The following is a 24,031-nucleotide window of genomic DNA, read 5'->3' on the forward strand; positions in this document are numbered from 1 at the left end:
AACAAACGGTGAATCTCATTAGGCGACCGAAAGATTATTTTTGACGTGATCTCTTTTCATCTCGCAGCAAAACGCGCGTGAGCGCCAACTGAACTGATCCTGAATGAACGCACAGAAGCATAAACACAACGGCGAAACATTGCCAATGCCCACATTTTTTTAAAATCGTATTGTAAAATGAACATAACATTTTCTCCGCGGCAAACGATGGTTAATAACGCTTCACTCCAAGCCTTACCTTCATTTGAAGTTTGGCTCTGTTCCGTTACTGAAATTTTACTGAGATGAATTCCGTCATATCTGTAGGCCTACTTTGCGTTGTGCTTTCGTACATTAGCGACGCCATGTGTTTTCTTCCTCCAAATGATTCTGTTGCCATGACCACGTGAGAGCGCGTATTTCCTCATTGTTACGCGCAAGATACGCGAAGACATTTCCAGTGCGCTTCAGGAGGTGCGTTGACCTCAAACGTCACAATGACAGAGTTTGTTTACATTTTGCGTCATGGGCAATTAATGTAGCCTCATTGTGTCGTCATAATAAGTGTTACTGCACTTTGGATTATACATGCGGTTTTCCGTGTTTGTTCTTTTACATGGGTCTTGGGTATACTCTCACTCTGGGCCAATTTCAGAATAAGTGTTTGCACACATACGCACGCGCGCACACACATACACACACACACACACACACACACAAACGCACGCAACATGTTCTGCATACACCAACAAGATATTGATAGGAATGTTCCTACGGTTGAGAAACAATTATAGATGTTCGGAAACTATATACAAAAGAAGCATTTACTATGGCAACAGGTGTGAAAGAAACAGCTGTATTTGTTGTCGCAGTGCAGCTAACGATAATTACTATGATTGTGCATGTCTTTGTGGATCCGTCCCTTGGAAATCTGGGAGTTATTCAACAGGGCAATTAAAATAAAAACAAATTGTTTGCTGTTCAGACAAGTGTGATCCAGGCACTTCCTGATAAGAAACAACGGCTGTGTCAAAGACTAAGGAAATTACATGAAATGTAATTGAACATTCATGTTAAAATCCAAATGGGCGTGTAATTAATGATTTTTCCCCCTCAGGATTGCGATAATTTATGTGTAGTTAATGTATTGATTGAGATTGCATGACGAATGTGACCTTTTATTTATCCAATTCTCTGTAGGTCCTACAACTCATTCCCATTCTCTTCTAAAAAAAAAAAAAAAAAAAAAAGATATGTTGTACATGTAAATGTAGAATTACATCTTGCAAAGATTTCAAAATCAATGGATGAATCTACACGGTGTCATAATGATAATTAACGAATCAAGTGCAACTGAATTATTCTTTGAAAAACAATATGTTGCTGACAATGGAGGCTTTGTCTTATAAAAACGTATTATTTTATTCATTTCTTTTTTTCTTACCGAGAAAACATCTAGCTCATGGGAAAAGACAACTAAAGAACTGGAAATGGGGATGATAATGCAAGCAGCTGACGATTCAAAATGTATAGCTTTCCAACGTCGATGGCAGCACACAAACTAGGGCATCTCGCTGCGACTAACACAACACAGTTGGCTTTATTTGTGCGGTTTTCTCTCAATTTGGCTATCTTTAGGTGCTTTAATAGACTGGTTGCCTTTGAACTCCGTGCGTTAGTCGCGGCTACCGTGCGCGTTCAGAGTCACTGTGTGCGGTTTTTGAGGCTCACTCCGTGGTACATGGGAATATCTGCTGCTGTTGTTCACTGTGCGTGTATATCGAGCGGCGTATTTCCAGAACCCTGCAGACGACTGTGATTTCCAACTTGCCTGAGCCACAATTACGGCATCGAAAATCGACATTATTGAGGCTCCTATTCTAAAGCTGAGGTCAGATATAGGAGTTGAGGATATTCCAACTTGTTCCATTTGGAAATAAGAGGATTTTCAGCAGTATTTTTGACGCTCTTGCATGGAGTTATTTCTTCTGTGGTTGAGATAGAGCAGGAGTAACTTGCGCCATGTCGGTGGCAAGTAACGGTGTTGTTCGCTCGGGATCGTTCGGGGGCGAGTATGACTTCGCGTGCAAGGTAAGTGGAGAGGCCTAGGAGGGCCCCAGTAGGGGTATCCCCCAATAACCAAAAGATCAAAAGAGTTACCGCTGACAGGCCGAATTTTCCCGTAATATCAATAGCTGTAATTTATTTTAAGCAATCTAAACAATCTTTGCCGTATGTTACTTCAATATAGTGAGAAAATCGTGCAGCATATTCGTCAACAGCTCGCATATCAGTGTCACGAGTGTGAGCTGCCATTGACGAACGTGTGAACACACCTAGTATAAGGACTGAATTGTAGCTGGAGCGGGACAGCAGGACCTTCGATGGTGGTGGTGGCAGTGGTGTGTATCGCTGGAAGAGTGCATGCAGTGATTGATTGTTGTATGGGCTAGCATCACTCTAGTGATATATCCACAGTGTGCCTGCTGGTGTTGGTGTTTTGTTACTTAGAGCCATGCCATGCATGAGTGGCAATTTGCTCAAATGACTCAAAAGACTTCAAAATTAACATTTCATTGTTTTGTTCAGTATTATGAATATATACCATTATACTATGTATAAACTATAATCAATAATGATAAGAGTATTGTTGTTATTATTATAATTATCATTATTATTTATTTACTATAAGAGTACATACTGTATGTGTGTAGGCCCTACTAAACTAGGCTATGTAGCTCAGTTTAATTTGGAGTCGGAAATGAAATAATTTTGAACCAAAATTGTAGATGTTAAGGTAATTAAATGAAATTTCTTATATTTACATGTAAGTTTAGACACATCTAGAAAAAAAATCTTAAGATTCGTGTGCTTATAAATTATTGTGGATAAACAAGCAGATCAGAAATCACCTGCCTTCTATCTTCAGTATCATCTCATTGTGATGGGAGCTTATGATATTCCCATCAACAGAAGGATTAAAGACCTACGAGCTACGACCTTCCCAAATTTACCCCTGATGTTATGGCCACTCTTCTTTAGGTTCTGTACTGACTAAATGTAAAATTGCTGACATCGTAGGTGCAGGATACGTGTGAATATTGAATAACAATATCCCAATATCTTTCCCAAGACATCTTTCCCACACACACATTTAAAAAAATGATTCATTCGTGAACATAAGTTCATTCACTGATAAAATCCATTTAGACCTCTATCAAATATGCAACTGTAGTGCCTATGTCATAGATAATATTGTGAAATGATGATGATGTATTCAATAATTGCAAGTTATGATAGTAATCATTATTATCATCATGCAGTACCACATTTGTTACAGTACATTCAACATTGACAGTCATTCCCCTTAAATCTTGTAGCTTTTCTGCAGTATAAAGACAGCTGGTGTTGCTGGGCATTTTTGTTTGTTTGTGTGTGTGTGTGTGTGTGTGTGTGTGTGTTTGTATGTATGTGTTTTGTTGCCAAGTTTTCATGGCTTTAATATACTATATGAGACAGTACCTTCTTTTATTTTGTTTGCCTTGAACTATATAATGCTGCCATTACTACCGTACATTTTGTTCGCCACTTTCTTGTACACATGTCCAATAAATTCCATTTGTTTTGAGCACCAATATTATGTAGATTGCACATAAATGTAAATGATAATCATATAATGCTACTGATGGTAATTGATTTACGAGTAAAGTAGTGATGATATTGCTATTAAAACATGGTGATTGTGGCTATTGATTATACATGTATGTTCATATTTACCAAGAATACAGTTCTTTGACCTGTATGTACAGCTGTAGCTCAGTTACAGCACATGCTTTTCCCTAGAGCATTACAAAGAATCATTCAAGATTATCTAAACATACAGCCAGGAATTCTGTTATGTTTTACAAAGAATCATTCAAGATTATCTAAACATACAGCCAGGAATTCTGTTATGTTTTTTCTCCTCACTGAATAGAATTCTTCTTTAGATTTGATTTGCGTAGCCAGATATTTGCAAGCAAACAATATATAAGGTCTCACCTCTGCTCACACAGAGATTCTGATGGTCCACTGCCCCTCCCCCCCCCACACCCTCCTCCCCCCCCCCCCCCCCACACACACACACACCCAGACCATGGGGAGTGACAAGGCTGGGTTAGTTGAGTGGCTCAAATTAATTACCTTTAATGAGTGAGCACCTCGTCCCGGAGGCAAAAGTGTGCATTGTGAATCAATAGAATTGCTGCTCATTATTGTTATTGTGCATAGCGTTGTACAACAAGTCGGTGTAGATAAACCAACTGAAGGCCAATAGTCATGTTGTCATGCAACACTGGTCGTAACCATCATTGAGCATTATTATAACCACAAGGCTTGTCTGCTGTACATTCTATTACAGGTGATGACGCCATGTACATATGCACACTATACAATAACTATTACAGCTAGCATGTGTATAGGCCTACTTATTCTTCACTGTACATAAGAATGTGAAATTGCATCACAAATGGCACACACACACATACACACACACACACACACACAAAATCAAGAGGTACACGTACATGTATACAAAAATTTGGGAAAAAATGATGAGAACAAAGACCAGTACTTGTATTCAATTGTAGCCTCCAAATGCAACAGATTAAAATGTAAAAAAAGGATAACCCTGTTATGAAAAGTGAGAAGTCTAAATATTTGCCTCAGACATGTACAGTGTATGTGTACCTTTTGTGCAGCCTCCACATTAATTTTATTATACACAGTTGATGACATTTCATTTTGTGGAGGGATTCATCCAATTTTTTTAAGTGTCATTAATGTTATCCAATGATAGCCAAATGACAGAGATCAAAGTGGTTCACAAAGTTGTGTACCCATCATATCCCTTTAACTTTGTTTGAAGTCCTCGGTATTACAATGTATTACTATTTTGAATATGAAGCATTCACAATATTTGATCTGTAAATAAACATTAACGTTTTAATTGTATCATATATTCGGATCTAATGGTTCATTAAAAAAAAGAGTGCTAAATTTTCACCACACTACAATTTGCTCTGTATCAGACCTACTGTACACTGTATTTGCATTAATTTGTACTGTTTCACAAAATGTAGGGCTTTTCAGTTGATAAAGAAATTATATTCTGCATGCATACATGTGTGATTAGACTGTCTCTAATTGAAAAAGGATATCACCCTAGGAGGAACATTGAGAATTTTATGACATTCATAAAGTGGAATAGAGTACATGTGTATAATTCTCTGTTAAAGCTCAGTGTGATTAGGATGCTTAAAACATTTTGTTTGCCTCTCTATATTGTTTTCCTGAAGGTGACCCTTTTAGTATTTAAATTCAAGATAGTACATACAGTCTGTATGTGCATTTCATCTTTATGTGTTGAAGGAAGGTATTGATTTATTGATAGTGAATTGGGCTTCTCAGGAACAGTACTGTTCTGGTACCATATATATTTTTTTTTACAATTAGCTGCAGTGTCTTAAAAGGATACACTGTATAATACTTCATTTTCTTTTGGCTTTAAAACAAAAGTCCTCGGGGAACAATTTGCTGGTATCTCAGCAATTTGTAATGTACAAAATCCATCGTACACTAGTATGTATTTGTAGATTAATAAGTTGCAATTATCATCTTTTTGTTGTGCAGTTTATACTATTTGTAAATAAATGGAATTAAATCTTGATCATAATATGTTGATGAATTTTACCTTGCTAGTCGAATTTGAAAGAAGAAAAATGTTCATTTCCATCTTAATTGCGTACTTGCCAAGACCGATTAAAAAAAAAAACATCTACAGCTGTAGACTATCTACAGCTATATTTGACTTGATCGAAAATGGATAGAGCTTGGCTTCTACACTTGTATCAAAATCATCTTTGAGTTGCAATGTATTCCAGTTTAGTGCATTTTATGATCATGTCAACACAAGCAGACCTAGTTACATGATTACTGTTTTGTATTTCTATTTTTATGCTCACCCAACTGAAGAAAAATTTGTAAAACACCCTGTCAAGTGAATGGGGATATTATTTTTGAATTTGTCAATGTCTTTCATCCAGGTACAACTCCAAGGTTTAGAGATTGCTTTCAATATTACATCCGTTGAACTTCATTTGAAATATATTCAAAATCATTTATAAGGCAAACCAACTACATTTGCAGGATGAACTATGCCAACAACAAACTCTACATACATGTAGGGTGTACATATAGGCCCGAATTCACGAAGGTGGTCTAAATTTAAACCATGGTTTATGTATATTTCTTCTGCGTAGATATGATTGACAGATTGCGTACGCTAACAGGCATCCAGTAAAAAACGTGCATTGATGCGCGCAAGTATTTGTACGCCTATTTAACGCTTATTTTAGACCATGGTCTAAATTTGTACCACGGTTTAAGTTTAAACCACCTTCGTGAATTCGGGCCATAGTGTATAATTATTCTTGAATCATTCATAGACACAATATAATCTTGAGTTAACACAAGTTTTTCTTTTTTTAAGTTAAACTGTTCATAATGTGTACATGAAATATACAATGTAGGTAATCATAAATTAAGTGAATGGCTTTTAAATGGGAGTCTATTCAGGAATCTTAACTGCACTTTGACCTCTGCATCGAAATGTGAGGTTCATGCATGGCACACTCTTATCCAAATTGCGCATACATGTGGATGTTATTTGTAAGAGGTGAAGGGGAATGGGGTGGGGCTTTTATTAGGTGATTCGAGTATTTCTGTGGAGTGTCTTCCAGGCCCTGTCTGTTTGATTGCCAAAATTCTTTGTGGATAAGTCAATAATGGTGTCGGCATGAAGCATCATTGTGCCACAGAAATGTCAAGAGGATTATTTATCAAAGTGGAGGAAAGGCCACATGACATTTTCTTGGAATTATGTACAGTGCCTTTATGATGATAAGATCTGTGAGACAAACGCTTTGCCCAAGACTTCACCTTTAAAGGCATAATTTACCATTTGCAGATGAAAGCATTTGTGCTTTAAAATAGTTCTAAAATGTGAGTTAGGGATAGAAACAACCACTGTCAAAATTTGAATCCATATAATCGATGTTACGTGTTGTTAAATACACAAAATGTGAACAATAGTTATAATAAAAATGTTTCCAGACTAAACCGTATACAGTTACGGTTTACTGAGAAAAACCCTGATATCTCCTTATATTTTAGGTTTTATTGCAAATATTTCATATGGTAGGATGTTTTATGATACAACAGACCTACACATATGCATCAAATGTGATATCTTGAACATTTTTGAAATCACTGCTCCCAAAGGTAAACTGGACCTTTAAGTGTGTTTCGATGGAACAAAGTTTCACTCTTCACTCTAAGTCAACAGTGAAGAGAGTAGGAAGCATGATGAATTCTTGTCTTCCACTAGAAGGTGGTTTACTAATTTATTTTGAAGTCAATGCTACCTGATTGTTCTCACATCCTGTGAAAACCTAAAGTTGTATCATGATTGAGGGAGCCACCAACAGAACACTAACCCAATATCTCAATACAATCATTTTATAGAAATGCATTACACTGTAATTGTTGTCATTGATGGTGAGGTATTTACAGAGTTAGTGCAAATTAATATAAAATGTACATTTAGAATTCTTCCTGGTTTTGAGACATATGGTACATGTATTTTGTATATAAGTACTTTTTTACCTCTTTCTTTATTTTTTCAGAAGATTACGTCTCAAGGTAAAATCAATGAAAATTATCTTTGGTTGGGTATTTTAGTATACCACATACCAGCAGATGCCAAATATTGTAAATATATCCTCTACTGTATACAACTTTTTTTTATCATTTGCCTTTGTTTTGGTAAAACAATGTATGTGCCTTGAATATATCAACTTTTACAGGCAGAAACCATAACTGATGTGTGTTATGATATTAAAATGTAAGTAATTTTGATGACTATATAATAAGATTAAAGTCATCAAAATTAGCACCATTTTCTGTTGTGTGACTACATGAGTTGTGTCATCATGCCCATGATTTTATGTCACGTCACATGTGACGGATAAACAGCATCTGTGTGGACATACACTTGTACATACATGTCAAGTGTAGCTTTGATATCTTCCGTCAGTTGAAGTAAATACACAATGTAGGCCCCGCTGAAAACAAACAACTACAACCAGAGTTTCTCATAACACATGAACTTTCCCATGTCAACTATAGCTATAAGTGCTGACTGAATAACATTGTTTAAATGGAGTTTTCTCCATAACCTGTGAGACACCTTTCATTGGGGGCGTACTTGTCCCAGAAACCTTGAGAATTAATGTACATTCCATGTTGTCTGGTTACCCAATGTATGTACATTGTACTACACACTGCATCCACAAGTTTGCACAAAACAAAACCAGATGCCGTCTCTGGCTTTAGATTGTGGATTTATCGACCATGGCTGCAATCCATGTGGAATCAGATGTGCGTAGAATGAGAGGCCCAAATAGGTGCATGATTTTAAAAGGACTGCTGGTTTGGAACACGTTATTTTGTTGGTGTTAGGTATTATGAGACAAGTGAATCACAAAAATTTACCACACGTGCATACAAAAGATCAAGAGATAAAAACACACACAAGCAGTTGTGAACAGCATATTGTATTAAAGAGACAGACTAGAAAAGACATTTAAAATGTAGAGAGATAGATGAAATTATATAAAAAAAACAGAGAGACAGAGATAGGCAGAAGGGGGGGAATGAGAAAAAAAATAAGAAAAGGGTAGCTCAGTAATTGCAGAGTGGGATGTTGATACAATAAGTAATGATATATTCAATAACACCAGACTGATTTGTGTTCAAGCCGAATCACCCATGGTTGGCTGATTCACACAGCAGGTAAACGATTGTAAGGTCTGTGGTGCTATTGACTGCACAGATACCACAGTGAGCGCAAGAAGGACAGGCCATGGAATACCGAGCGCACATCCACAGATGGCTCTGAATCATGTGTGATTACGGCGGTTGATGTCGGCAATTAAATCACAATCAATCCATCCACAAGCTGCGTGCATGTGGCATGTCGCCCTTCCGCCGCTGCCCATCGCACAAATCACATCGGCACTGCCATGCCATACAAGCGGGTGCATGAATTATTGCGAAGTCTTAATTGCTGTGAGGGATATGCGCGACTTGTTATGAATTTTCCATTTGCATTGCATTAGACCTCGTACATTTACAAGGGAGGCATTCAATTCGTTTGGACATTACCATGTATGATTTACATCTCAGAAAGGGAGTATTTAAGGCTGGATATAGTTATTGTACATATATGCCATGTTTTCCAAGTGGATTGTATAGGTCAAGGCTGAACACTGAGCCTGGGCAGTAATTTATTAATACTGCAACATAAATATGATATTTTGCTGAATAATCTCGTTATGATCAGAATCACCAAGGGTTTTGCATGACGGTGCTTACATTGTAATATTGACTGCTAGCCATGACTGCAAATTTAGGGACAGCAAACTTTTTTTTAACTTTTTTCAGTTGGCAGTGCTCAGATCCATAGTCATAACAGAGTAAAAACAAGTTCAGCATGCTGTAGGTTATGACATGGCTGCATTTCTCTACAAAATGGAAGTCGCTCCACATTCAACAAACCAGATTTCTGTCTGATTAATACACTTAGTTTGATCAATGTATTGTGCTAAAATTTTAGATTAATAGACAATGAATGAAAGTTCATGTGGTAATGGCATGTACTGATCTCAGTCTTGAATGAAGAAGAGGAAAAAATTGACCAAACATTTAGATGCTTGTAATTTGCTGAAAGATCCCTTGACATCCATTTCGCCTTCATTTCTTGGTAAATACAGAGCCATGTTCTGGTTGCATCAGCTTGAAAGTGACGCTATTCAGTAAAATTTCTGCTAGAAAACTCTCACCCAGTTTAAGCAAAAAGGGGGGTTCTGAAGCCTCCTGTAGATAAAGCAGCCTCGAGTAGCCTTTCAGCTCAGTATAAACAGGCAGAATTCAGATAAGAAGGTCCAGTCAGGTCAGGTTCTGGGGTTGGTTTCAGAGCCTGTTGCTCTAGCAGCTTCAAAGAGCCTCGGCTGCAGTAGAAATGCTAGGGGGTTTGAGAAGCCGCTATTGCTCACCCAGAAGTTATGGATTATCAATAAAGGTGTTTTTTTTTTCAATTAAATTTTAAGTGAGAAATGTCTGATTGTATTGTACATTTATGTGATCATCATGCATGAGATAGCCACAGTAGATGTAATGATGTGTATTTTACTCTGCATTCTATAATCGGTTTAATGAAGAATTATGAGGCTTTGTAATGAGACTCTGTGGCAATGCATCAAATACATGGTGTAGTTCGCTTGTACAATAAATAGGATTTACCTAAGTGCAGTTTATGGTGCACGTTGGCAACCTTGCCATGAATTTACTCTCTACAGTATGTTTAAGTGCATAATGGTACAGGAGATTTTGCAGCTTGTCAACAATCGTCTCCCTGTTAATTATGCGGAAAAATCCAGTGTGTACTCTGCACTGGATACTGATGCAGAATCCACTTTTTCTCTTTATTTCATTACCATGTATAAAGCCCACATTCTGTCAGTTTTATGGAAGGAGTATAAGAAAAACCCAGAAAGAGAAGAGACTTTGAAATATTGATGCCTGTACACTTCTGCTGAGCATGAAAACCTTTCTAAAAATACGCAAATGTTATCATGAAGATCTTTTCCATAGTTGAATGTCATAGGAGATCGCTGCAAATGCCAGTCACTGTTTGGTATACCTGTGGAGAAAGATCGCTGGATATCAGTTCTCAAAACACTGCCATCATATTCCCTTTTTTTAAAAGCTTACTTATTAACCTTTTCATAATGCCAAAGGTAGATTTGCAAATGAAGCATAATCACCTCTTGCACTAAATGGCAAAATATAAAAATTAGCTTTCTAGGGCCCTTCTTCGTGAATAAACATGTATTCAATTAAACCTGATGATGAAATTAGTTGTAGAAATATAATAAGTTTGCATGTTTGACATTTAGAATATTTTTTGTTTACTTTTTAATTGCAATCATTATTGTAGCAGGTTGCCATTTTTATCAGAGTGCCCTAGTGCAAAATACTGAAACATGCTTGATTTTTTTTTTTTTTTTTTTTGAAGATGTTCAGTACATGAACGGTATATTTCTTACTTCAGACTAGGAAGAAAAAGAATAGAGCACAGTGTAATTTGCAATATTACATTTTGTCCAGAATGTAGAAAATGTTTGTTCTTGAAATTAACCAACTCTTCATACAATTGTACATGTATGTGCTTTGCTTGAGTACAGTGTACAACACTTGTTGTTTTGTTCAGCCCATTGACTACATGTGGATGAACCACCGTGTGGTGACCAAGATGCCATGATGTTTGGACTAAAATATTTCTAATATTTTTCATGTATTTTTAGATCACATCTTCAATTTTAAGATTTTGAGATATACTGAAAGTCACCCATAATAATCATTTTAGTTAGTAGGTGCTGTAAACATTGTTGGCTTACAATTCTGAATTTGTCAGTAAAAAAAGAAAAGAATATGTGTGAGGTGAGTATTCTTTTTATTTTCAAGACCAAAACTGTGTCACTTCAAAATATGACAAAATGAAAAGACATGTTTGCTCTTGAGTGCACTTGTTATTATGTTAATGGTTGTCCAGACACGTGTATATCTAAAAAAAAAAAATAAAAAAAAAAAGAAGAAGAAGAAGCAAGACCCAAGCAAGAGACTCATTCTGTTTTAAAATACTGCCGAACTTAATTATGTCAGCTATAACTGGGGGGCATCCTATAAGAAAAAAACCCATGAGTTTCAATGTGTTAAATGCAATGAGTCTGGTGCATTATTTTTTAACTATTGTTAGACATATTGAAGTCCCCAGTTGTAGCTAAAATCTAGACATTAACATTTCAGAAAACAGCCTCAGTGCCTTAGAGACAGGAATGGCATATGTATATTTTTTTGTTCTGTTTCAAAATGTGCAGTCTCCTCATTGCTGTTTTCAGTATTCCTTCACAATCAAGTGAAAATGGTTTCTGATATCTGTCTGACCTTTGCATTATGTCTCGCCTAAAGCCAAGCTAGCATGCAGAACAGTGAATACACCTCACCGTTCTAACTTTGTTTTTCATTTCTTATTATTTGCTTCATATGAATAGACTGTGCTTGCGCCAAAATGAAGCAAACAAAACAAAACAAAATGGTTGCAAAAACCATGTTACATGACTGTACAATTTGTATGCAATGCAGAGACATTGCCATTGGGTACATGTAGTGCGTCATATGATCCTAAAATTCAATCAAATTTTACAGTGTAATTTGATTGTTTGGTCGGAAATGGTGGTATGCTGATAACAAGTTTGCCATTTTGCATTTGGGGCAAAAAAACAGGACATGGTACTTTCTTCTCCCTTAATGGTTACTTTTCAGATTGGCTGGCGGCCAGTTATGGCAGTTATTAAAGAATGTAGACTGCATTCAATATCAAATGTAGAGTGCAAAGAGAATGGGAGAAGGATACAGTTGTACAGGAAATAGTGCAAATAAAATGTACTGCTCTTTGTATTGGGACATTCTCCCAAAAGCGCTGGAAGGTGTTGTTACAATAATCAGTATCTTGTATTTTTCTTGTCTCTTGAAATTGTCGTTTTCAGATTGATCAGTTACAGCACTGTAAAAACACATGAATGTGTACACATTGTAATTTTACAACTTTTACAATAGAAGGATGTTTTCTCAAGCATCCACAATTTGTTTTTGAGGAATTAATGTGAAGAAACATCGTATACAACATGTTTACAGTAATTATATACGGTGTGTCTCATTCTGGGAGAATTCTATAAAGAGTCAGAAGCGGATCTAGAGGGGGGGTTGGGGGGGTTGCAACCCCCCCCCCCCCCCCAAAAAAAAAAAAAAAAAAAAAAAAAATCCGGGGACCATTTTTTTTTTTATCTTATCTTTTTTTTTAAAACTTGTAATTTCTTTTTTTTTCTATTTATGGCAATGACCTCTATACCAAAAATAGTGGTGTTTTAGATGCAAGAAAATGCCATTTTCACACACAGATTTTCAAAAATTCTCCCTACTGTGGGAGGGGGAACACCCCCTTCCACACCCTCCCCCCCTCGCTCGCTCCGCTCGCTCGGGCTCGGTTGCTACGCTCCCTCGCACACCGCCCCCAACCCCCTCCTTTATAAAAAGCTAGATCCGCCCCTGAGAGTGCTGTCATAATACACTTGGCATGAATTAACTCCACTTCTATTTGAATGCTGTGTGTTTGTACATGCTTACAAAATCACTGAAATGTTAATGGTTGCCTCTGTTAGCACTGTTTTTTTTTTTTCATTCAGAATGCAGATGCTTAGGTAATTTTTCTCCTTATATCTCATCCCATCCTCCTTTCTCCCTCCCTCAATGCAGGTGATGCTAATAGGTGACTCCGGAGTAGGCAAGACCTGCTTGTTGGTCCGCTTCAAAGATGGCGCTTTCCTCTCTGGCAGCTTCATTTCCACAGTTGGCATTGACTTCAGGGTGAGTGTGGTGGTTCTATGACATTTACTCCAGCGGCAACTGCTCCCGTGAAATATCTGCATGCTAAGCCAAACATACATTCTACCCGCAAACATTACCCAACCCTAATCCTAATCTTCACATCAAACTGGAACTGAAATCAAAGTCCTCGGAGAAAATTAGATCAGAGCAATTGTCGCATTAGCAAGTCATGTCACCATTATTATATGGTGACCAACACATGCTGTACTCTGAAATTGTCATACTTGGTATTTCATAATGACACTGTAAAAAAAAACAAACAAACAAACAAATTAAATCAAAGGTTATGATAGGGCATGTACAAGACAAAACTGTGAGAAGAATCAAATTGTCTTCATTCAGTCTTTGTCAAATTGAGATTAGTAGTAGCTTCAATCTTCACTGTGCGTGAAAATTTGATCGTCAGTTGGCATACACACTGGAGTGCTTTCTTTGTCAATTGGCACATTACTGATGTACATACTAGTAGTTGTACTTATAATAATGATACCAAGATACAGTGAACTCCCGATTTAAAAAATTTGGTTTATAACAGAAATCTCAATAGAATGAAGTATAAATTCAAGTCCCAAAAGTATTTTTTCAGCTATAATAAAATTTCAGTATACATAAGGAAAGATAGTTCTGCCAGTCTCAGAGACTTTGTTTTCATGGGAGCCACTTGTATTGTTCTTAAAAATATTTTTGTACATGCCTTCTTTGGGTTTTCTCTGGGTCTTCTTGAGGTCCAAGGTTTTTAACTCATTGAGGACAGTCTGCTTCATCACTCATTTTCCATAAACACTTACCCGAGTATACTCAGGACTCGTCCTCAGCGGGTTAACGTCACCTTGTTCCCTCCTGTTTGAATTCCTTGGGGATTCCTCTTCATTGGAATTTAGTTAAATACCTTTGAAGATGACATATAACTTTCATGCAGTCAGAGTCCAGTGATTGTACGTAGGTTTTATTTTAATGTTTTAGTTTGTTTGTTGTTGTTTTTTTCAAGTGAAACCTTACATACAACAGTGTCCAAGGCAAGTGTCATTACACATTCTTCGTATAAATAAACAGATTTGTGTGTCTGATTACGGAGAGTCCTACAAGGTAAATGGCAGACAACCATTACAGGGATAATGGGAGAGGGGGAAAAAAGTAAATAATTAGCTTGCTGATTAGTTGGACTTTGCGATAATCATCCCGACTTCAAATAGCAACAGCTGATCAGACCTTTGCCAGAGATAGATGAATGCAGGCTGGCTGTGGAGGGTGGGCAGATTTGGCAATCTTGTCTGCCGTAATTATCCTGCCCCCTGTCTCTGGGAGACAAGCAGGTGTGTAAAGATACCAAATAGAGGTTTCACACTTGCGGAAGACCTCATTTCGTAATCACATTTCTGAAACACATTTCAAAATGTGGAACACAGTTACACTGTACATTTTCTGATATTAGCCTCCTAGTCTACAGCTAATTCCTTGAAATGTATTCTGTGCAACAGCTGTGACACAAACTTCATAGCCTGCCAATCAAATAGTGTACTCATCTGGATGTACTTCCTTGCAGTAGTACTGTATGTAAGTACCTCTAGGTATGCTGTGTGACAGCAGTGAATACATAGTTAAGCCAAAATATCCATTGTCAGTAGTGTACATACCTTTGTATTTCAAGTCAAAGTACTTGGACTGCAAAACTTGATTCCAAGGACTTCATCTCTGGAATGTGATATATTTGGGATGGACACATATCAAAGACATATGTTTGGGCATGACTAGAATAATGTATGCTTTCAGACCCACCACCCCCCCCCCCCCCCCAAAAAAAAAAAAAAAAAAACTCATGGAGCATGAAACCTGTTAGAAAAAAATACACAAACAGAAAAAAACCCTACTGTAATCCCCCTCAAAACAAAACAAAACAAAAAATAGAGAAAAATAAAAATTCATTATATGCCAATCTGAAAGGGGTCTGGAATGGATGGGAAATTATCTCCAGATTGCCGATGTTGTGTTTGTGTTTATGGAGTATGTAGTCAAGTGTAATGTAATGTATGTATATATGTATGTATGTATATATGTATGTATGTGTGTGTGTGTGTGTGTGTGTGTCTGTATGTGTCTGTAGTATAGTAGGAGACAGGGTAGGTTTCTCATTTCATGCCATATTTGTCCCAATCAATACCAACATCTCGAAATGTCACCAGCATTGAAGACGTGTCAATAAGGTCACTGATGGTATTATGAGGCTTAATCAAAGGATGCTATTGACAGGATTCTGTGATCTAACCCCTTTATGCAGAATGATGGCATTTGTATTGTAATTTATACATTGTATTTGAACATTCATTCTAATATAATACAGGGTTTGTGACTGTGGTAGAAATGCAATACCATACATCAATATGAAATGTACATTGTCATACAGATGCCTGGAATTCATATGAAGGGTTTGTTTGCAAAAACCGATAAGTCCATTTTTTAAGATTTTGAAGTACGATCTCTGTCATAAAGTACAAAATAATACCTTTTCAATGATATATTGGTCACTACATATAAAGGCATATTTTTGAAGTTATGGTCAAAAGAAGCAAAAATTTTCTTATTATTCTCTTTATTTTTCTTGACCTTTAATCGCAAATATCTCCATTTGGCAAATATGGACTTATCGGTTTTTGCAAACAAACTCTTCATATATTACCAGGCAGCTCATACACTAGATGCAGATTTTGCATTCATAGTGGTGATATATGAGGGACTGTTAATCATATGAGAATAATGATGTTCTTTGGTTTGATGGGTATTTTAAATTATGTTTCTGCATTCCAAACAAAAAGCACACATTGCAAATCTTGTATTAGAATACCGTGTACAGCTAGTGACAATGCTAATTGCACGAAGCAATAAATACACGTACATGTACAATTGTACATGTAGAAACAGCAGTTGTGTACCGGTATTTTCACACATCACATACTTATTAGTAAAATTCTCAGTAAATCATGCAGCAGGCAGATGTTGGGTATAGTGTAATTTCTCATGATTTCAGTACCGGTATTTGTGTGCCAGTGTTTGTGCTTTTGACCACCTGTGTGTTAAATGCTAGATTCACATGGACGATGTATGAGTGAGCGGGGAATGAGCTGCATGCTATAGATGCTCTGAGTGCACATGCCTCTGAGGTTGTGCTTTGCTATGCGGATGAATCTATTGCCTTCATTGCAAAAAGATGCTCGGACACTGGGAATGTCAAAGGTCAGTTGGTGATGAGTGGGTATCAGATGTTCGGACACCACCGGTGCTTGAATCATGCAGCAAAACACAACCCCATGGTGTATTGCATCTAGATATGTTGTGCTCACGTAGCCTTTGACTGGAAGACTTGAGACTCTAGTGTGGTTGGAATATCATCACCAAATTTCTCTCTGACAATTTCTAGAAACTATATTTTACAGCAGTAGCCCTTCTTTATGAGCCTTTCCAGTTTCTTTCCAGCCTGTTTAGACATGATGGTTTGCATCAAAATCAAACTTTGGCCTCTCAAAAATAGACTGTTTCAGGTATTTTATGTGATTAAATAGTGATTTCCTTTTCACACCAGGACCAGTATGACATTTGATGACTTGGTGGTAGTTTTTATGGCCTGGAATATGAGTGTACAAGTATCTGTAAAGTACATGATGAAGGATTTAGAGTAGCAATAAATGAGGATGTGTGATAATAAATCTATCAAGGTAATGGCACATTAAGGTAGTGAATTATGAGCAAAGGTGAAATGCTTTGCCTCAATCCAATATTAATGCTCTTTATTGTTTGCATTTGTTGAGTCTACAAATGAAACACTAGAGGTCCAGAAATGATCACCAATTAACCTCTAGACTCATTAAATTTAACTCTCTGCATGCTGCATTAATTTCTTGTCCGTAATTATGTCTTCAATAGAAATCTGTGCATTTTGAGTTATGGGCACAGAAAGGGTTAAAGGGGGTGGCTAATAACTGATCAGTGGGAATCAGTGGGAATGCTGGGGGATGATTGTTCCAATCCTTGTGGGATTCATGTAAGAGTACATTATATATGTATCGTTGTGTGAAAATTATTTGCTTCGGAATGGTCTCATATTCAAGTAATGTGCAGTCTAATGTTTCCAGGTTAGCATGCCTGTACAGTGACGGGGCGATCGTTTACATGAAACTGCACATTACTTGAATATGAGACCATTTTGAAGCAAATAATTTTCACATAACAATATATATATAATGTACTCTTAACTGAATCGCACAAAGATTGGAACAATCATCCCCCAGCATTCCCGCTGATCAGTTACTAGCCATCCCCTTTAACCACATCTGATATACAAGTTGTATGCCTCTTTTGGGGACACATTAAGACATCAAGGGCAAAGGATTTAATGAGTCAAACCAGAGAGGAGAGTCGTCCATTGTCTAGCAGAGGATGGTGGTGTTGATGAAAATTTATGTGAGATACTGCCACTACAGTTCTTAAATTGAGACAAATTACGTGGATCTGAGAGAGATACAGACGCTCCACGACCTAACACCGCTTTCAGTAACTCATGCATCTTTGGCCAGCTCCTGTCCTGAGCTAAATTGGCCCACGCCAAGCAGTAAAAAATGTGTTTAGTAACTATAGCAGAGCCACGCTACTTTTACAATGACCCATTCACAAACTCGGCCATGTAAGGGATAACTAATGTACCATGGTAACTTAATGTGCGCTCTCGCGGAGGCACATCCAGGTAATTGTGACCTTTGACCATGCAAGGAATTTTGGCCGAGCTTGGCACTGCTATCATTCATAAACTCTTCGATCAGCGCCTGGCCTGAGCCTGGCCCGCTCCTGGTACTAGCTTAGAGCAGGGCCAAAATGGCCCGAGCCTGGCGCGGGCCACTTTGGCCTGACCCATTCATAAACTCAGAATTGTACAACTCAGCTCGGGCCTGGTCCAAGCCAAGAGAGTTACTGAAAGGGGTATAAGATCCTGATCAAAGAGTGAGGGTGAAATAGCACACTGACTACCATCTACAGTCCCACCTCTGTTATCGGCCGTGTTTGGACTGGTGCCTGTCCAGATGAGAGATGTGGGAGGAACAATGTTTATGTACATGTTGGCCCTCATGAAGCTGCCAACCCAGTGGTAGCTATATGCAGGTAGAGTACATCGCAACATAGTGTAATCTGTGCTAGCCTACTTCAAATTATAGTCCAGGGGCCCGTTTCATAAAACTTGTTATCAGTAACAACTGCCACATTTTTATGACAAATTTGCTCTCAGCCAGTCAGATGCAAGGATTTCGGTAGCTTGTCACATCTATGACAACTTGTGTGACAAGTTTTATGAAATGGGCCCCTGGTTGTTGGTTTTTTTTGCAGAAATGGAAACATTTTAATGTAAGATTAATTACATGTTTCTATTGGGATGTTATACATAAAAGAGTTCTGTGAGAGTTAAATTAAGCTTGAAATCACCTTTTTTTTTTCATCTTCACTGCATTCGAACACATCCAGATGATAGAGAAGTCCGGATAGGAGATGGCATTCTCTATCATCCGGACATCTTCGCTGCATGAACACATCCGGATGACAGAGAAGTCCGGATAGGAGATGGTTGGATAATCGAGGTTGGACTGTAATGCCAGTTAGAGGGATGTGAAGCAAGGGATAGGAATTCTGGTAGGATAGAGTGCATCTGGAATAAGGGCTCTTCACAGAGAAGAGGGAATGGATGAGAGTGTAATAAGAATGAAAGAGAGAGGAGGGGATGGTAGGGAGGTTTGAGGACTGCGTTTAAAGACTCTTGAACCAAATTGAAGGCATGATTGTAATGTGTGGGAAAGAAGGAGAATTGATGTTATGAAGATAAAATGAGGCTCGCTTGTATCACCCAAAGGCCAAAACAAACAAACAAACTAACACAACAGAAAAGACCTTTAACCACTTCCAATATCTGAATGCAATAGTGAATGATATGTGTTTTAAAGACTTTATGAGTTATTACGCTATCACAGGAGCATTATTCCATTTAAGTGGAACTGGCGCATTATAAGTACCCTATGTCTATAATGTCTATGATACAGACATGTAGGTATTGTTATGAGTCATAAAACAAAGAAGGGAGAATACCATACATACTTTATCATATTGTTGCTTTTGTTTTTTATATAATGCAGGCTAGTTGCCTGGGTGGAATGCAATATCTGATAAGCTGTACATCATAGCATAATCATATAAAGTGCGATGAACTGGCACCAGAATTGAATAGTGGATCAGTTTATGATACTGGTTGGTCCCTGGATGCACTAATAGACCTTGAAATGTAAGTGAAAGTTTTCAAAATGATCATAAGATTTCAGAATTCCAATGTTTAGTCTACAATCATAAATATGTAATTAATTATTTCATAACATTGCAGCTGATGTGTGCTTTGATGCAGATGCATTCATTACTATTTGTAATATATGGAAGATAACTTGATTTATGAATACAATATGCTTAGACAAATGAATGGAAAAGATGAAAGCACAGTAGTTTTTGTTCCACATCAGCTAGTAACCAGCCAAAATTTAGTTATTCACAATCAATGATATCATTGGTTAGTAGTGATTTTAAGCAATGTTTATGTTTGTATGCATTACTTGAAGCAGATGAATTATAAATACACAGTAGGCATGGTAAGTGATGACCTCTTGGCATTAAGGCAACAGTGTCAGGGATATTCAGGGAATATAATTGAAAAAGATGGACCACCATAAACATAATGAGAAGAGCAACTAATGGCTGGAATCAAATTATGATTTCAAGGTATGGAAATTAAAATTGAGTTGGGTATATCCTTGTGTGACTGTGTGTGTTCTCTACCAATACATGTATGGATATATAATCTCTCAGTGTTTGTGCACACACCAAGCTAAAAGTCATTGCCCAAATTACTCTACTGGTATTTAGATCATATAAAATGCATAACTAATGGTAACTCTGTAGAGTAGCTGTACGAAATTCAAGCCATATGCCAGAGCTACTGTCTTAAGAAGATGTTGACCTATTCAATAATGTCAGAATTCTTGAAAGAGAACTGAATGGTCTGTCTTCCGGACAATTTCACGAGTGGTTTGAATTTGGGATCATGAGTTCAGTATTATCAACCACCTTGTGCATATAGTATGTGTACACGTGGCATTCATGTATCAAGATGTATATTTTTGCATGTTCTCTAATTTGCTATTAATAGCACCCGACTCACAAAATTTGTAGAAATAAAACTTCGTAAAATATGTAGCATGCACAGTATTAATTCTACACTTCAGTTTGCCAGATGTCACATTAGATCAGTGGTTGCAAGTACAGACTATCAATGAATGTACATCTACATGTACGTAAGGGTACATGAAGGGTATAAAAGAATCATCTACATGTAGATCATATGTGACCCGCTACAACAAAAAGGTCCTAAAGTCCTGCACGGTCGAAGCCGTGAAAATCGAGTTTAAAGTCAGAGCATTAAAATTGGTCAAAACTTACGATTTTCTGATTTTGATATATTATTGGAGTCTAACATGTCTTCTATCATCTGTCGAAATTTTGAAGCAAAATGATCAAAGGAAAGATAAAAAATAGCGTTTTTCTGAGCCATGTTTTTTGGCGTTTCAACGAAGCAAAAACTTGTTCGAAAATTTGGATTGAGCGCCACAGATAGATTCCGCCACTAACAACGACCAGAGTGATCTCATTGGTCAGTTTGCTGCTTGCTGCTAACCGAAGCGTGAAGCTCGCACACTGCCCAGTCGACTGGTGCGTGCGGGCGGGGTGCGCTATGCTCAGCCGCTTCTCACATCCTGGTCACTGATTGGTTGGTAAGGAGACCGCGGACGCTGATGTGCTTGAATGAACTCTTCGGGGGTTGCTAGGGCTTACCTTCTATTGTCCAGAGGTGAAGACTGATTTGCGTGTCCCTTGATCGCGATTGCGTCGAAAGGAAGACTTTTAGGGCACTTTTCTCAAAACAGTGATTTTTCAGACATCTTGACATGCTCTCTTTTAAACATCGATATCTCCGCAGCCGATTATTTTTATAAAATGTGTTATATATCAATTTAAAGCAGAAAGATTAGGGGATTATATCATGCAATATTCAAATAATCGACCTCGCCCGACTTTAGGATCATTTTGTTGTAGCGGGTCACATATTACCTTCTTAGATCTTATATTTGATAAAGACATGCTCCTGTCAATTAATCAGAGACTTCATTTTAAACATATTCACTAAAATCAATTTGTAAATTTTGCATAAATGTAACACTCTATCAAGATACAGGACAGTTTACAGGGATATTGATAAAAGAATAGATTTGAACATATTTAAAGAAAATTTGATATCCTAAAGAGTGGCAGGTGTGGAACAATTTGTAGTGCATAGAGTGAACAATAAGAATAACTGTGTGCTTGGCGTAGCCTTCAGAAGCAATTTCCATACAAATTTAAAGAGTTTCGTTCATTGGCGATTGCTTGTAGTGCTGGCAGTAGACATAGAAATGACCTACTACCCTCATTGCCGGGGGAGAGTTTAATGTTCTCCCGAGCAGCAATGCCTGCAAAATGCATTCCACGTCCGCTACACATGCTGGGCTGACAGGATGGGGAAACGTACATGTAGATGGCTGCTCCCAAGCACAGTTCCGCTGCACCGGACCGAAAACGTGAAATATTAATGACTGCGTGGGTGGCCCTCGGGCAGGGGAGACGTGGGTTTCTCATATTACTTAACTCACTCAAGCCGCTCTGGTAGGCTCTTGTATGCAGCATGCCAATGTTTGGTTTCTTTATTCTGCATTCCACTCTACAGATGTGATGGACATACTATACACAGATCTATACATTCTTATTTATTTGTGCATGTCTCTATTTGTCCTTGTTTGTTAGGTCTAATAATTACTGGAGAGTTCAATCAAATGGGATTGGTGCAAAGTACCATTCATTTAAGCCCTTTTTTTATCCATGGTTCTTGAAGGAATATTGTAATTTGTGCACAAGAGGAAATCATATTCTTGCAGCATGCGTGAAGGCAAGAACAAGCAAGATCATTAAAGATTTGACGTGAATTGGTCACATGTCTTAAAGGTTACACTTGAAAGACAGTGTTATTAACAGTGTTTGATTTGCACCTGAAGTGTGTGTTCTCATGCACATATGAATGTTTGTTTGTTCATTTTCCATCTGAGAAGATGGCTGGATAGCCCATATTCAGCTACGTTAAGCTGGTCTTCCATGGGGTCCAGTTGGATGTGATGTGGGACCACTTCACCGGGTTAAACACCCTGCTCTTTGCGATGAATGAATGAAGCGGGATCTTTTACATGCATGAGTTGTTGCTCTCTCATACACGGGACCTCAATTTTATGTCCTATCCAAGGGGCAATGTGTAATAATGTAATACCTGTACTAATCCATGGTTGGTTTAGGCATGGAATGCCACCAGCAACATGACATCAGTTTTTCCTTCAGTATGAGCATGTATGAGCGTGTGTACCAGTATATGATGTTTAAGTGTCTATATGTATGTGTGTGTTTCTGTGTATGCACATACTTGTTTGTATTCACCTGTGTACCTTCTTGATCTAAGATGCTATCTGAAGTTAGTGCATACTTTCAACACTGTCTTTCATGAATTGATAATGATAAAGATTTAAGATTCCCCATCATATGGATTTTTTCTCTCTCTCCACATCCACTTCTCTATCTCTCGTTTCATTTTTTCCATCACTCATTTTGTTTATTTTCTGCCTCTACATCTTTGTTTTTGTCTGTGTAGAGTATACCTTTTCATATCTTATCTTTTCTCTGAAATATAGTTGTTAAATTTTCATTTTTTGTTTGCATATATTTTACTGTCTCCTGTTGTGTTGTCTGTGTCTCATTTATTGTTTTTATTTTCTCTCCATTCGTTTGGTCAAGGCTGCTTGACATAATGATTCCTGCATCAGTAGCGGCCTTGACATTACCGTATTGCATATTGCAGAGTGTCAGCGATTGTGTGTTGCTGCCTTAATCTATGGGTTTAGGACCATCAATCATAATCAAATCTGGTGGGACACAGTATTAGTCATGTTTGTAGCTTGGTGGTAAAGAACACGCCCTTTTGAGCATCTTAAAGGGAAATTCTGTCCTGATATTATGTTGCTTTGTATGAAAACAGTAAAATCACAGCAGTAGATCAGAAAAGAGTTGGAAGGAGGGGAACAAAATCAGATGATTAAAAAAAGTTATGGAATGTAAAAGTTTAGAGTAAGACAAATTGGCAACCCTATGTGATCTACTGTAGATGTTTAGCAGCTGTCCATTTGGCTTATACACAAAAATTCACCAATTGTTACTTTTCTTTCTCTGGCAAAAACTTTCTATTCATACCTGTTCTTGGTATGATTAGAGTAAATAAATATGTTTTCTGTATCCTCAGCTG

General features: G+C 37.5%; 1 protein-coding gene across 1 annotated transcript in view; it reads left to right on the forward strand.

The window, feature by feature from the left end:
* The first annotated feature begins 1,944 nt into the window (after positions 1 to 1,944).
* LOC140231610 (ras-related protein Rab-26-like) overlaps positions 1,945 to 24,031 on the forward strand; it is an 83,286-nt gene continuing 61,199 nt past the window's right edge. The window contains exons 1-2 of the mRNA XM_072311760.1: positions 1,945 to 2,070; positions 13,453 to 13,563. Coding sequence (XP_072167861.1) covers positions 2,002 to 2,070; positions 13,453 to 13,563 — 180 coding nt within the window. The 5' untranslated portion in view covers positions 1,945 to 2,001. The remainder of the gene's footprint in view (positions 2,071 to 13,452; positions 13,564 to 24,031) is intronic.

The sequence above is a fragment of the Diadema setosum genome, chromosome 8 (assembly GCF_964275005.1).
Source record: "Diadema setosum chromosome 8, eeDiaSeto1, whole genome shotgun sequence".
Taxonomy (NCBI): Eukaryota; Metazoa; Echinodermata; class Echinoidea; order Diadematoida; family Diadematidae; genus Diadema; species Diadema setosum.